Genomic DNA, 16,736 nt, shown 5'->3' with positions numbered 1-16,736 from the left:
GACGGGGCTCTTGAGTTACACAGGAACCGGGTAAAACCGCACACTTGGCCACAGTGCTCTTCTCAGAGGGGAAAAGTAGACAATTATTTTTACTCAACGTGTAATTGTAAGGTATTAGCAATGCTAACAGAGGAGTACACACGCTATATAATTAGAGGGTCAAAAGGCAAGCTTGCCAATTATGCGAGGGAAAGTTTAGCCAGTTTTTAAGCAAGGTATGTTAATGATCTGTGACATCAGAAACCATCGGGCTATTATAATAAGAAAGAATTAACAGGAAACCAACACTGCTGGAAACCACACAGCGCGCCTCAGATGTCTGGGATGGGTGGACAGGAGCAGTACCCTGCAGATTCCGAGTTCGAAAAGGGACAGCCCTTGCCTCTGCAACACCAGTCACGGACCAAATGCCACCATGAGGAGTAAGGCGCCAAGCAGGTCAGACTAACACCTCGCCAGACGGAATACTGTGATTTGATTTAAGTGGAGAGTCAAAAAAATAAAGTGGGTGCACAGCATTGGTATGTGCCTCAGCCTAAAACAGTCTAAGTTACATGGAACTGAAGAAAGTGACTCAATCAGATTTTACAGGCCATTTGAACTGCTTACCTCCACCAAGAGAAATAGGCCGTCTTCACTTTTAATAAGTGCTAAAAAGTTTATGCAAAGTGATAAGATTTTTAATGGACTATTGTTTCAGATTAAACAAAAATTAAACTGGGATCATTAATAACTCAAATGTCATTAAGTCATGTTTTCTGTACTCACAAGTCCCTAATAGTCTTCAGAATAATTTGACTTTGAAGAATTCTCTATTACATTGTGCTTTAAGCAAAAAAAAAAAAAAAATGTCATTTTTGGAAGCAGGTTACTCTCTTGGCTACCCGAGTTATAGCACCACTCATTAATCTACAGCCAGCAGTAAGCACCTTTTAATCCTGCCTACACTTTCCTTTGTGAAAGATAATATATATTTCCATATGGACGGTACACTTCTGGAATCAAATCACAGTTAAATAAACGGTGAAAGTTTTTCACCTTCTTTTGTTTTTTCATACAAGTCATACTTAAAAACTAATCAGAATAACAATTATTTTTGGTTTAATTAGAAAATCTTAATTAACAGAAAAGACTTAACCTTAACATTTTGGTTTCCAAAAATATTTTTAAAATTAGCACCATGTGAATAAATAAGACAATCTCTTTAAACCTCAAGGCAGGATTACTGATGCAGGCAGACTGAGCTATTAAACACATTCTAAATTAAACGCCTCTATGAATTTTATACTGAAATGTACTGTGATAGTTTTGCATGCCAAATGTGACATTTTGTATTTTAGATTCATCTTCTGTAGTAATTTTGGAAATGTCACACAAACAAAGATTTTGTCATTTACCAATGGAATTACTATGCATGGCCGCTGAGCCATCCCTTCGCTGGCTCTTGTGGTTGTTTCAAGTCAGCAAGCCATAAAAAATCTTTATCTCTCTGAAACACAGCAATTTGGAAGATAATCGGATAGTGACTAGGGGGCACGGCTGCCAGTCTGAGGAATTATACTACAATCTCTCTTGCATTTACAACCTTTCTCAAAGCGAGTGTCAGACAAGTAGGGAAAGGAGACGGGAGATTCATCAAATCTCAAGCCTCGTCTCATGGGCATGGCCTGCTCCCTGCCTAGTGAGAGCCCAGCCGAGGACAACGGACACAGTTCTGAGGAATTCCAATTGCTTCCAGAATTCTGCTCAAAAATACTGAAGATCTGCTAAAAGTCTGTTTCTCTAAAAGGCCCTACAGGAGGAAAAGCACAACAGGAAAGGAAGTCAATGAAACTGACATCGTTTCACAAGTTGCATCAGAGGAAAAGGAAGTCGGAGGGCCTCACCTTCCAGCAAGGCCCCGCCGCTCCCCGTGGCCCAGGAGCTCGGTCTCCGGTGCAGACAGTCAGCTCTGCGGCGAGCGGCAGACGTGGAGCTCTGGGAGACAGGAGCACGAGGAATTAGCCAAGGGGTGTGATGAAGGGGCTCTTGCCTTTGCAACCACGGCACGGCTGGGTGTTTTCCTTAAGCATTTTGTCAGGTTCACCGGGAATTAGTTAAACACCGCCTTACAGTTGCTGCAGTTGATTAAAGTCGGGAGGTGAGGAGCTTTTGAAATGTGACCCAATAAAATATAGGACTCACTATATTAGCGACCGACCTCACAACAATTAAAATACAGCTTGTTTTGTAAATTAGCAGAAGACCAAATAGTTATTAAGACCTGCTGCCACTTCATTGTCTGCTGCACCCCTTCAATCTTATAAATTGATAGAGAAACCCTACGGGGGGGAATCGTTTAAATAGATGAATAACTGATATGATGTAAACTTTTCCTTTTTTAAAGCAATGGCCAGATATCAAGATCTATTTCTATGTTTACAACGTTCTCTGGGCTTTTTTTTTTTTTCTTTTCACTTTATTTAAGGTTCGTTTGCTTTTATTTTTGGTTTGTTTTTCAGCCTCACAAGACCTAAACACATTCACCTACTTTCCCAAATGCATTTGAATTAAGAAGGATCTTGCATTCCACTTCTCCTGACTTAAGCTTAATTCCAGAAGCAGGGCCATCTGTGACAATGACTATACCCCCACCAGAGGAATGGCCTTTTTGGATCTCACAGCTGATTTAGTTTCCTGTAATAGAAATGATTTCCCTTAATTTGGTTAGAGCTACATTGACACAAGGGTTCATTAGGACACCCATTTGCTAGCAATTCAATTTCAAATTAAATACACTTTGTTGTAAATTTTATTACTTTTAAACTACTGTATCTATTGTCTTTAATGGCTCTATTATACAGTTATGAAGGTAAACAGATTTCATTAGTAAACATAAACATGTTATGTTAACCATAGTGGGATGTTTTCCTCAGTTTCTTTCTTTGTTCCCTTGGCAAGAATTGTAAGGCATTCATGAAATATCCTAAAAACTTAATAATCAAATGCTGAATTTCTAATTATCATCCTAAGGGGGGAAGGGGGGAAACAAGGTACTCCGCTGCAATTCCAGTTCTCTGTAATTAAAGATTTCCTAAAAATACCTTCCTTAGTCAAAAGGAACACAGTGCTCATCAAAAGATTAATACACAGCTTTAACATGACAGCAGGTACCTAGAGATAACCCTATCTATCTGTGTCCCCTTGGAGCAGCCATTTCCTAAACCCAAACCAGACCAGACCTCACTCAGCTCACTATGGCATTAGGGCCTGTGGCACAGTATTATTCTTTTCCTTCCTCCCATAGAACATTTATATACTTAAACCTGTGCTTTCTACCTTCTATACTATGGGCATTTTCAATGAAATTAATTTTTTTTCTACAGCATTATTTTTAATGATGACCTAGCACTTAATTCTAAAGTTATGCCACAACTTATTTAAAAAATCCCTTATTGTTGGAAATTTAGGTTAGTTCCATTTTTCACTGCTGTAAGTTAGCCTATAATTAGCTGTCTTGTATATAACGTCTTGTAGACCTCCCTGGCCATTTTCCTGGTATAAAGTCCTATCATTAGAAATGCTGGGCAGGGGAGGCATGCTATTCTACACCTCACTGATCTCGACCCTGAGCATTAAAATGACACCTCAGCAATATATAATCCTGTCAGAACGGCCTATTCTCTTGGGCACTGAATAGTGTTCTCAGAGAGACAGGTCCCACTCCAGTTAATCCCTTATTTTCACTGCTAGTAGGATTATAGGTTAAGTAAAATGACGATGAATGGAGAGCAGTGATGGACAACAGACTTTCTCAGCCTCTGCACTATTTGCATTTTGAACCACAAATCTTTGTTGCAGGGGCTGGTCTGTGCTTTGCAGAATGTTCAGTAAGATCTCTGGCCTCTGCCCAAGAGATGCCATTAACAGACCCTCCCCAGTCTATCAGGATGCTCAGAATGTCTCCAGATATTGCCACATGTCCCCTAGGGGTAAAATTCATCCCTAATGAAACACCAATGGACAGTATTAACTAGTATTTATTGAGTGTTTAGCATGCTCAAGGCAAACTTTTTTTTTTAGTATGTCTTTATTGATTTCAGAGAGAGGAAGGGAGAAGGAGAGAGAGATGGAAACTTCAATGATGAGAGAGAGTCATTGATTGGCTGCCTCCTGCAGGCCTCCTACTGGGGATAGAGCCTGCAACCCTGGCAGTGCCTTGACTGGGAATCCAACTGTGACCTCCTGGTTCACAGGTCTATGCTCAACCACTGAGCCAGGCTGGCTGGGCTCAAAGCAAACTTTTAAATACATTATATTTATTATTTCATTTAACCCTTAAAATAATCCAACAAGTTATTATTATTCCTGCTTAACTGAAGAGAAACTGAGGCATGTTGAGCACCTTGTTCCAGTTCACATAGCCATAAAGGGTAAAGCCTGAGGTTCAGAGTGAGACCACCTAACTTGAGAATCCCTCTGAACCTTCACCCAACACTCCCAGCTATACTCCCATTAGTATAATGTGCCACATATGGATGAAGGGGCAGAAATAGATCCCAAGAGGAAATGAGGTCATGGTTCCCACAAACCTGACCCTTCAGGTGAATAAAACTAGGGAGTGACTGTCACCTATAACTGGCCCATATTTAATCCATAGCAAAACAAACAAAATAAAATAAAATACATTAAATCTACCATTAAGGAACTTACTTCTCAAATGTTTTGTCAGTCTTTAAACATGACATGGGAATATATTGATTGAGTTCCTCCCCTTCAGATTTCAAATCCTGCATGAAAGAAAACACAAATAAAATAAACTTGATTCAAAACACACTTGAAACATCTTTGTAAAAGTTGGCTTTTCTAAAATCAGGATATACTGATTAAGGTTCTAGGAGACAAATGAGAACACAGGAATTATCTTTAGCAGCCACACAATTATAGAATCTCACTTCTTTCTCTCAGCTTAGTTACATTTTGGCCAGGTAAGTAGAGAAAATAGTAAACGACATTTAAAATGAAGGAGAAATATTTAGTGGATTCCAATAGAGCTTCTTTTTTCCCCCTCTTTCTCTCTCTATCACACACACACCACACAATGGTACAGTTTAACAAAAAGTAAATGGGCACGTGGCTGGGTGTATCTGATTCTAAAGATGTTAATAACACTTGTGATCATATATAATTTATCACCCAAACCAGGACATTTTGGGAGTAAAGGGGGAAATTTAATTATTCTCGGACAACAGACATAACCCAGGACTATCCCATGCAAACTATAATGTATAGTAACCTAACACCTTGCTGACCGGTCACAAGTATACACATATTTGCATGTCCAAATGTTGCTGACCGGTCATGAGTTAATTCGTGTCTGCACTTACATTACTTTAAGTAATTTTAAACACCTTGCTGACCGGTCACGAGTATTCAGGTGTGGAAAAGTAGCCGGTTGCACAGGCGAATTCTGGCTCAAAATAGCCAGTCAACAAGGTTAATAATACTCCTCTAGATGCTCTAAAAGGGTATCATATAAGGAAATATCAGTGTATTTAGTGAAGGGGAATGAAAAAAGAATGAGAGAGAGAGAGTGAGAGAAAGAAGCTACAGTTCTTTATAACCTGAACTTCGAAATAACAGACCATCATTTCTGCTGTTTGAAACAGATCAACTGTGGTCCAGTGGGGGGGTGGGAACTACACAAAGGTTTGAATAACAGGAGGCCAGGATCATGGGTCCATAGCAATTATGAAATCCAGACAAGCAAATGTTGGCAGTTCCTTGATTAAGTCTCAAGGCCTGAGAATAATTCTCCACGGCTCTCTGCTCTGTCCTCTGGACTCTTGGCTCCACACTCTAAATCTTCCTTCCTTTTTCATGATAAGTAGCAAACATTTGCAGCTAAGTAGTTTTCTTAGTCTTCTTCTTGCCAGTAGAATTGGGAGCCCAAAGGTCTGTTTTCATTTTGTTCTTTCTCTGTTCCTTTTGGTCCAAGCAGATGATGTTTCCGCTTATGCCAACCCATTTAAAACCTTATAGGTCTTCTTTCAATCTCATCCAAGTCCACTTCAATAGCCAAAATCCAAGCCCACAAATCTCTTCCAGATAGGACCTTCTGTATCACTGGCAGGATGAGGGGGAATGACCTCAAGCCCCCTAGAAATCCTACTGTGATTCAGACGAACTGTGAGGCACACTCTTAATCTCTTTAGCATGACTTTCGTCTGAGGGGATAGTATTCTGAAGCATTACCTTTGATATTTCTGGAGCCTTAACAAAAGCTTTGACTGTCATACTCTTAGCTTCAACCTTGGACCATTTTCCTAGCATGTGATCTTTGCTCCAAAGCCATGTCTTCATTTTAGCACCATTTACCATCTTGGGAGGGTGAGAATTTTCAACACCAGCAAGTCATGACTCACTTTAATAGTCCTCCCTCTAATTTATCTTTCTCCCCTCATATTTCACAATAAGCAGTGAGAAGAAACCAGGGAGCATTCATAATCCTCTGGTTAGAAATCTTCTTAGCCGGATCACACAATGCATGAGGTACCTTTTCTACTTTCTGCGTAACTGTAGGCAACAGTGTTGCTAAACTTTCTGATTCTCCCTAATAAAGATTTCCCTTCCTCTGATGTCTAATAAGATTTTCCACACTCTCCTGCAAGCCCTCACTTCACATCCTTCTCAAAGGAGGTCTCTAGTAACATCTTCAAGGTCCTTTAGCCTTCACCAATGCTCTCCTCATAGCCTGCTTCACAGTGCCAAAGCCGCTCTCACATTTTATGTTTCACTGTGGCAACACTCCACTTCCAGGTAACAAAATCTGTATTAGTTATCTACTGCTCCAGAGCAAATTATCCCGAAACTTAACCAGCTTAGGACAGCAAATGTTTACAACCTCACACAATTTCTGAGGATCAAAGTCCCAGATGCGACTTAGCTGGGTTTTCCTGGCTCAGCATCTCCCCTGAAAAGCTGCAATCAAGTTGTCAGGTAGGACTGCAGTCACCTCAAGGATCAACTGAGGCTGGAGGATCTGTTTCCAAGTTCCATCACATATCTGTCGGAAGGCCTCGGTTACTTGCTAGCTGTTGGTTTCTCACCAGGGGGACCTCTTCATGGGCACCTCACACAGGGCAGCTTGCTTATCCCAGAGTGAGAGATGAAATACTTCAATAAGAAAGTCTTCACACACGTCCATGAAAAAATACAGAAAATCTAAAAGACTTTAACATATTGACATAGAGGAGAAAACTAGTCACAGTCATGTCAGCAATAGATGTCAGGTGATACAGGGTGTCCCCCCAAAAATGGATACACACGCTTTGAATAATGATAATGGCAGTGTTTATTAAAATACATTTCATTTTCATTTAAGAGCCATCAGCTGTTAAAGTGTGTATACATTTGGGGGATACCCTGTATCTTGTGCCTGGCTTGGCTAAATAAATTTCTTACTAAGACTCTGCCAAAAGGGCCTTTAAAATAGGTATGCGAGATCCAATAAAACGGTCTAATTCTATTCAGTAGATATTTACAAGTTTATTACATACTAATTAGAGTAAAATTTCATATTGTTGTGGTAGGCAGTTAGACATGCAGTAGCAAAGCAAGATCGATGGGCCAAGTACAGAAGGTCACCAGGGTGGAAAGCGACAAGTGCCTAGCAATGGGCAAAACTGGGAAAGCAAGGACCTCGCCCCCTGGGTAACCTTTGCTCCCCTGGCATAGTGCTGGTCATGTGGTTTAGAGCCCCTGACCTTCCATATCGCCGGTCATGAGGTTTGGAGCCTCCCCTGACCTTTTCTCCCCTGGCATGTCACTAGTCATGTGGTAGACCCTCTTGCAAGAGGAACAAGGGCTGAAGAGTGGCTGCATGCACTCCCATGAAGGCCCTTGCACGACCACTCCCTTAAGCATTAACCCCCAGGGATAGCATCTAGGCCTCAGCTGTGTTTCAGCTCCAGGCCCAGAAGCAGCAGAACCAGACAAGGGATGCCATGGCTGATCTCAGGACCAGCTGCATTGGATAATGACCCCCTCCCCTGGCACCTGCCAACCAGTGGAAACCCTGACCCTGAAAGGACACATCTGGAAAGCTGATGAGTATTCTATTGAGATCCTTCCCTGGCACCTCCCCTAAAATCCCCACCCTTAAAAGTCCTTGGGACAGAAGACCCAGTGCCTCTCCCTCTTGCGAGCACACCTATGCCTTTCCTTCCCATCCCCTCTTCCCTCCCCCAACCAGGTGCATTACCTTTACCTTTCTCCCTTTCTCCTAAGCTCCAAGGGCTCTTCTTTTGCCTCCGTAACTTATTTCCTAAGTCCATTTCTTCTGTAGCTCACTTCTTCTACCTCTGTGACATTCTAAATAAGCTTTTACTTATGGTTCAAGTCTTGGCTTTGAATTCTTTCTTAGCCAGAACTCAAATACCAAGGTTGCTGAACGGAAGTCTGACACCTGGTGCCATTCTCAGCACCAACAGTATCAAGACTAATCCAGATTTACTAAGCACTTACACCATACTAGGCATTATACTTCATTCATTCTCTCATTCTACAAGTTATTTATTGTGAGTTTTCTTTATTCCAGACACTGTGCCAGAAGCCAGGAAGCCAGCTATACCTAATACTAAAAGCCTTCTCTCTGGTGGACATGATAAATAAAATAAATAAACATGAGACATGAATAAATCAATGGCAAGTATGGTAAACACAATGGAGGAAACAATCTAAGAAATACTGTAGAGAATAATTTTAGGGGACCAGTTTGTGGAGATGGTGGTAAGAGGAAGACAACGAATTTTAAAATGAGAGCTGAGGCCTGGCAGGGTGTGGCTCAGCGGTTGAGCATCAACCTAGGATCCAAGAGATCGGGGTTCGATTCCCGGTCAGGGCACAGGCCCGGGTTGTGGGCTGCAGCCCATCAATTACTCTCTCATCATTGATGTTTCTATCTCTCTCTCCCTCTCCTTTCCTCTCTCTGAAGTCAATAAAGATATATTTTTTAAAAAATAAAATAAAATAAAATGAGAGCTGAGGAGAAGAACAGTTTAGCCATGCAGAGAGTGGGAGAGATTGATTGTTCCAGGGTGAGAGCAGCATGCCCAAGATCCTGAAGTAGGACAGTTTTGCATATTAAGAAGAGAAAAACCTGAAAGAAGATGAGTGTGACTTAAGTACTACCACCAGGGGAGAATATTGGGAAGTTGGGTTGGAAACAAAAGCAAGAGCCTGACCCCACTGGACCTGCAGGTATTATTAATAAATCTACATGTTATGTGCAATTGGGAAGCCCATAAAGGGCTTAAGAAAATTAGTGATATTGTCTCATTTACATATTACTGGTGATTTTGATAATATTAAATGCATGTTTATTTATTCCTCTCGCCTATAAATCATGTTTCTCAGAAAAATGCAGCTCTTATAGCTCCAGATGATCAGAGAGGGGACATTAGAGAGAAGTCACAACCAGAAAGAAAGAGGAAGTGGGGAACCGTCCCCCTTTTGTTCCCAGTGGATTGCAAATGAGAAGGTAAAAGGGAAGCAAGCAGTCAAAGGTACCTGTGTGGTCACTTCTCCCCACCCCAACCCTTTCTCTCCAAGGCAGAAACCCTGCAGGAGTGGCAGGAGTTGAGGAGGAATTCAGGAACAGAGGGGTTCCGCCAGGCTTCCACGTAACACTCTGAGAAGAGACCGTGCCCCACATCACCCCGCGCTCCTACATGGCTGGCACCATGTTACAGTTAGCGCGAGGGGGGTGCTTTGCTGCAGCTAATCACAGAGGAGGCCCAAGTTCAGTATCTGCATCAGAGGATCCCATAGAAACAGAGGCATTCTCAAGAGTAGATGATTCCAGGGGCAAGATTTATTTATAAAAGGGTTGTTACAAAGCTGTGGACTTAGGGGTAGACTGTTTCCACCGCTAGGCTTGAAGGGATGAAGAAAGAGTAGTCCCCAGGCCCTGGAGAGACAGTCATGTAGAGTCTTCAACCTTGAGTAGAAGGGTGACCGTGGTGGAAGGGTAGAGCCAGCTCTACGCAGTCTTCACCTCGCGGGGAGGGAGGGACTATCATATGACGCCTCTTTTCCCCCCCTCCTAACCCTTACCCAGGCTCCCCTTTCACAGAAAGCAACCAGAAGCCACGGGGCACAGGAGCCATTGATGTGTCCTCACGGTCAGCCTCCTGCAGCAGGGAACACAGTGCACGTGGCCGAGTAAGCTTACAGGGGGCAACGGGCGAGGGGAGCAAGCTGCAGTGAGAACCACTTGACTGGCCTGTAAAGCTTTGCTGATTAGTTAGACGAGGGAGGTGAGGGGAAATAAAGAACCGAAGGTGAATTTCAAGTTCCTGGCCTACAGATATGGATGAACTGTGGCACCATTTACTGAGATAGAAAAGATGGAATAGGTAACACAAATAGGGTTTTGAGGTGCAAAATTTAAGCTCCCATGTAGGAAATGCTAAATTGGAGCTGCTTTTGCAATACCCACCTGGCAATGGTAAGTAGGTGCGAGACACATGAGTCTGATGCTAAGAGATCAGAGCTTCTGGCTGTCACCAGCAAGATGGAAATCAGGTGATGGGAATTAATGAAGCCACCCTGAGAGACACTTCCAGGCATTTTGTAAGTATTATGCCATTTAATCCTCATAATGGCTCTAAGATGAATATGCTATTAGTGTCATGTTTATTTTACAGATGAGTAAATTGAGGCCTGGAGAGCTGAAGGCTATTCGCCCAGGTTATATAGTATGAGGTACAATCTGGAGCCAGCTCTCTGTGGTTCCAAAGTTCAATTTATTCATCTAACATCTAAACAAAATTCAAAATATCCCTAACTAGTTATCACTAAATATTTAAATATTGATTCTCCAAAAGGGATACTCCAAAAGGGATACTTTTGGAGAATCAATATGCCTAGGCTGGACCACCTTTTCTCAGAGAAGTATGAGAAAATTACACAAAGAGGGCAAGATAGTTCTAGATGCTTCTATCTTTAGACAAAAAGAAAAAGAAAAAAAATAATCACTCCAAGTATTGCTATGTTTTCCATAAATATCTATAAATTTTTAAAAATTATTTCTGGTTCCTTAACTCTCTTTTTTGGCAAGTAATAAAAGTCACTAAAAACCAGTTTGATTCTGCAAACTGCATAGATTCCTGTTTTATCTACAACTGAATGCTTTACTTGAATGTTATTACTCAAACTTACGGTCTTCTTGCCTGTGGTAATGGTTGTTTAACATGCACACACACTCTCGTGTTCTGGTCTTTTAATGCCTTCAGTTCACACAAAATGACTTTTACATTTTAGGTGCTTAATAAGTGTTTCTTTAACATTAAGTTAACATATATTTTCAAGTCCTTATTACATAAGAGATATAAGAAAAGCCCTTGTCCATAAGACAGTTGTGCTTAAGTTTGTGACAAAATACAACAAAGTATAGGATCAAATGGGAATTCCTGACTAGTAAAGATACTAGATTGTTATTATATGATTTAATAGCTAATATTTTATTATTTTAATAGCAGTTATTAGATCCTGCACAGAATCATTGTGGCAACATTATTTGATAAGAATTATTATCAAAAAATACACAGAATCATTTAATTACACAGAACCATTGTGGCAACATTACTTAATAAGAATTATTATCCCCATCTTATTGAAAATGAATACCTTGAGAGCTTAATTGAGCCTGAGACTCAATATGTCATAAGATTTAGAGTCTCTTTGAATCCATTACTCTCTGGCTATAAAACACAAGTTCGTCCGCTATACCGTGATGCTTCCCACAAAAAATAATTACCTGAGCAGGGAACACCTCTGAGAAGCTGTTTAAGGTTTTTGACTGAGGAAGTGAAATTATCAGAGTTGTACCTTAAACACAAATTCTGGAATGAATTGGAGCAAAGAGAGAACAGAAGCAGGGAGAGTGGCTACGATTCTGTTAAAGGAGCTTATGCTTGACACGTGTTACCTGGCAGGCATTGGAGGTCTTTAGTGGGGGACATTTTGTTAATATTCTCACAATTGTTCAGCAAGGAAACATAGTTTTCCATTTAAAAGAATGTATTTATGCCAAAACGGATTTAACCCCCTAGGGAAACATCCTGAAATGATCTATATTTATATATCTCTTCTATAGTTGGGATTTTTAGGAGAACTGTATCCTTTGAGGCCATCTCCAGGGGTTCCAAACTGCATCTGCATGGGCTTTGGATCACAACCTGCCTTTTCCTCCACAGCCCCCCCACCTTTCCTCATTCTTAAAATTCCTGCTTCTGCTTTTCTAACTCCCATCATTCAGCAACCAGCACTTTAAAATTATACATTAATGGTAAAAATGATGATATCTCAAATCATTTAAAATTTTATAGGTATCTATGATCATGCAACTGTTAAAAGAAAAAAGATGACATTTTAGGAAGGAGAGAGAAAGAAACGGCAAGGACGAGGAGCATGCCCCACAAGGAAACTGAAAAGCTACTTTAACAATAGAGCAAAAAATACATATTTTTAATTCTTACTAAAAAAGATGCACATTAGGGTACCTGGAATTTAAGTATTTGGGTGGTGCTCTCCACTCCCCCAGAGAGCCCTTGTGCCCAAGAAGCTGAGGCCAACCCCACCCCAAGACTGAGACAACTGATCCAGGACTGACCAGTCAACATAACCTCAGGTTGGAGCCCAGTGAGGAGTTCATGGATTAAACACCCGCCCTGTGGTGTCCAATCAGGTGAAAGTACAGGCCATTTTAAACACAAATAAGAAAAAACATCACATGTGGATTTTAGAAACCTAAAATCATTCACCTATTTAGTCATTCATTTACAGTTTTGGTATTTGTTCACTGATGGGCAATGTAGTGAGTGCTAAACAGGGTTGGAACAGGGTCTTCAGGCAAATAAGCAGAGTAAAGCCAGCCTTGAGGGGAACTCCACAAGGTCTGACATGGCTCTAATATTGTAATTTCTCTTGACTTAACTGCAGTGGGCCAATTATTAGAGAGGGCATCTACTCTATAAGAAAACCAAAACTCAATGTTCTAGGCAGCCATATGCCACAGTTCTACAGCTCTGCCATTATTTTATTTCTCCTTTCTTTTTACTCCACCTTAGGTTCCAGATGCCTAATTTCAAACTTCAACCATTCATTTCATAAAAAAGGAAATATCTTCCAAAATATGCTACATATTTTGGATTTCAAAAAATATTTGACAAAGCACTTTTCGTTTCCACTCCTTAATTCATATATTTCTCCAGGCCATTGGAGAGGCTTTCTTTCTAAGGCAGTAACTGAATGGCCACTCATTAGCTTATGGCACGGCCTTCTGTTTTCCCATCAACCCTCACGGTTCCTTAAATCTTACGTACCTGTGGGACCAGAATTAGGATAATCTAAACTGAAGGGATTAAACAAATTATGCAAAATGCACTTCAATGCATTCTTTTGGTTTTCGTTCTCTGTGATAATCCCATTTGATTTAGAACCATAGATCACAGGAAATAGAAGGTCTATACCTATATTTGTGGGGGGTTTTTCCAGGAATAATTAATTCAACTTAATCTATCATCCTTTTGGGACACTGAGTGCATTAACATTTAAAACAATAATTCAGATTCTCCCACTTCATTAATCTTCATTTGTTAAACTGCTAGAAATTTCACTTGATAGAGATTTGAGTTTGTCAAATATTCTACTATTCTGCTATACCTGAGTATGCATTTATTTCATTACTTACTTTTCTCTAATAACTAACTGAGATTAGTTTTGTTGCTTTATGGCGTAGGCCCTACAGCTAGGTCAATTAGGTCCAAATTCTGGTCTGCTCTTATTAGTCGTGACCTTAGGCAAGTGACTTAATATCTCTGAGTCTCTGTTTCCTCATCTGTAAAGTGGAAATGGTAATATTTATCTATCTTAGAACATGAGCAAGGTATCAGTCAAGAAATATAAAGTATTTAGGTCATGACATTCATTAAATAATAAATATCTATGCCTAATATAATTACACATAATTATTATTATCTGTAGTACCACAGAATATTAGGTTTTATGTGTATATATACATCTATACATATATATGTATATTTATACAAGTATATATACACATAAATACATATATGCGTATATAAAAGACTATATATAAATACATACATATAAAGACTATATATACATATATATCAGCCAATTTTTGTTACTTTACCATTTATTTTCCTTATTTTCACCTAGTGAGATGAGTATAGGGTTATGAATAAATGAAGCCTTTACTACTAACCACAATGCTTTCTGAATATCTTCTCATGCTAGCCCACATATCCATTTTGGGCCATTTCTGGCTGAGGAACAATTATGTTCAGAGTTTGGCAGTGTCTTTAGCTTGAGAAATGACAAACTGCTAAGGAAACAGATCTTAATGGGGACTTCTTATGGATCTACCAATCTTAAATCAAGAAAAAGCTGCCTGGCCGGGGATGGCTCGGAGGTTGAGCATCGACCTAGGATCCAGAAGATCTCTGTTTGATTCCCTGTCAGGGCACATGCCCTGGTTGGGGGCTCGATCCCCAGTCGGAGGCGTTCAGGAGGCAGCCGATCAATGACTCTCTCATCATTGATGTTTCTGTGTCTCTCTCTCTCCCTCTCCCTTCCTCTCTCCGAAATCAATAAAGATATATTTTTTAATAAGTAAAAAAGAAAAGGGAGAAGTTGCCTGGCTTTACAAAATTTGTGTTCACCAAGGCAACAGTTCTTTTCAGAACTCATTGTCAAGGTCCCAGCCATTCCTCCAGAGCAGTTGGAGTATTTTATTTCTCAGAGCTAATCTTTATCTCATGCTTAAAATGAGCCAGGAACTCTAGTAAGAGTTTATCTGAATTATTTCATTTATTATTTTGTTTTAATATAAACGTCGCACCAACCCCTGAGGAGAGCACTATTATTAATTTTATTTTATAGTTTGAAAACAAAAAACTGAGGCATAGAGAAAAGAGCTTGCTTGAAGTTCACACAGTAGGAGATAGTAGAGCTGGAATTCAAACTCCAGTCTGTCTGCCCCAGAGCCCGTGCCCTCCCCTACACGTCATGCCACTGACTTTCTATTCTATGCCATACAACCAAGTGTCATTCTAAGAACTCCCCTAAAGGGCAGTTGAGTGAGTCCAGGGACTACGGTGTAAAGTGAAAATAGCACAATAGCGACTAACTTATATGTAGTATTTTAAATTATTCAAAAACGTTTTCAGATAACTTATTAATTTATCTTTCACAACACTATCTTCAGAAAGGCAAGTGTCATTGTTTTACAGAACAGTGAGCTACAGAAAGGCCAAGCAACTTGCTTAAGATCACACAAGGGGCACATGAGGTAGCAAGCGTCAGAGTCAAGTACATTAGTGTATTACCTGGTAACTTTTTTCTTATGTTTTTATCACATGGCAGAGAGCCCATGAGTGTCTGGCTTATAGTTTTGAAAACAATAGGCTAAATGTCTTCAATTGTTTCACCTAAAGACATTGTGCTTTCCTATTTTCCTGGTTAAGTCATATCTGCCTTTCATCTAGAATACGAAGGCAGGCCCCAGAGGTGAGCCAGTGGCTTCCAGGAACCAAGCCTGGGGTGTCTCAGCTGTCATTGCCTCAGGTGGTGCACCGAAGATGGATAAAGATGAAGACAGGCATCGATAATATCCAAAAAAATGGACCACACCAGAAATACTGTTCACAATTCAGCTGCATATGTGCTCGTAAAGAAATTAACTCATTACTAATAAGTTAATAATGTGCTCTGATTATATGTTTCATAAACGTATCAGTATATGAAAGAAAACTAAATTTAAACGACTGTAAAAAGTACCTTATCTCATCAAGTCAGCTGCTACTATTTATTGCTGACGTATCCTTGGCTTTTCTCTCAACTCTTAATTCCCTGCACTTTCTTTACGTACACTGCCTCCAGGTGTTGATCTGACCTGGACTGTCCGAAGCCTCTGGCAGGCACTAAACTCAGCAAAACGTCCTCCTGCGGCCTGAGCAGCATTCGTGATAGACTGTAGATTTCTTCCTGTTTGTGCCCAACCTTCATTGTATAACTAGGCCTTAAAAAAGGTCTCCAGTGCTTTTCTCTGATACCTCCACAATGGAAACAGAAAGCAGAGACAGAAAAAGTATTACGTCCCTAACATCTTCTGTCTCTCATCACGACCTCCCTAAATGTGTTTCCAGTCTTAAATGGTTTCCTTCCAACGAAGAAAGCGTATGTTTAATAAATAATAAATAAGCTAACCCCACCGCTTTCTGTGTCACAACCAGTTCCTGGTTTAGTCCATCATAACGTGGTTTGAACTCACAGCTCTTTCTTTTTATTTTATTTTGTTTTTTGAGCTTTTATTGTATACCAAACAATTTACTAGCTGCTGAGGCAACGGGTAGAAAAGCCAAAGTTCCCCTTATAGGAGTGCATCACTTGGGGGGGTCCAGTGCGTAAGCAAGCCCGTAATTAATTGCTAGAATGGAGATTTTGAAGAGCGTTTACCTCAGTCTCAAACTTAAGGGAAAGACCGCCTGAGCTTGCCTGGGGGTTTGACCGGGAGGGTCAGCGAGCCGCCACAGGCAAGGGGGACCGCAGGTCGGTGGCGGGCAGGCTCGGGTGGAGCTGGAAGACTTGATCGCTGCTGGAGTAGGGAGGGCAAAGGGCAGGGAAGGAGGAAGGCAAGTGGGCAAAGTTGACAAGGTCAGAGAGCAAAA

The 16,736-nt window shown here is 40.6% G+C and overlaps 1 protein-coding gene across 1 annotated transcript in view; it reads right to left on the bottom strand.

Annotated features, from left to right (window-relative positions):
- LOC107537507 (uncharacterized) overlaps window positions 1-6,360 on the bottom strand; it is a 160,777-nt gene extending 154,417 nt beyond the window's left edge. The window contains exons 1-3 of the mRNA XM_087820727.1: window positions 6,235-6,360; window positions 4,693-4,769; window positions 1,887-1,977 (exon numbers count right to left, since the gene is read on the bottom strand). Of these exons, the coding sequence (XP_087676853.1) occupies window positions 1,887-1,977; window positions 4,693-4,769; window positions 6,235-6,360 (294 nt within the window). The remainder of the gene's footprint in view (window positions 1-1,886; window positions 1,978-4,692; window positions 4,770-6,234) is intronic.
- Between the last annotated feature and the right edge of the window lie 10,376 nt (window positions 6,361-16,736).

This window comes from Miniopterus natalensis, chromosome 9, assembly GCF_054644295.1.
Source record: "Miniopterus natalensis isolate mMinNat1 chromosome 9, mMinNat1.hap1, whole genome shotgun sequence".
Classification (NCBI taxonomy): Eukaryota; Metazoa; Chordata; class Mammalia; order Chiroptera; family Miniopteridae; genus Miniopterus; species Miniopterus natalensis.
Note: the sequence above shows the minus strand (reverse complement) of the source record. Positions and strands in the feature narration are given on the sequence as shown.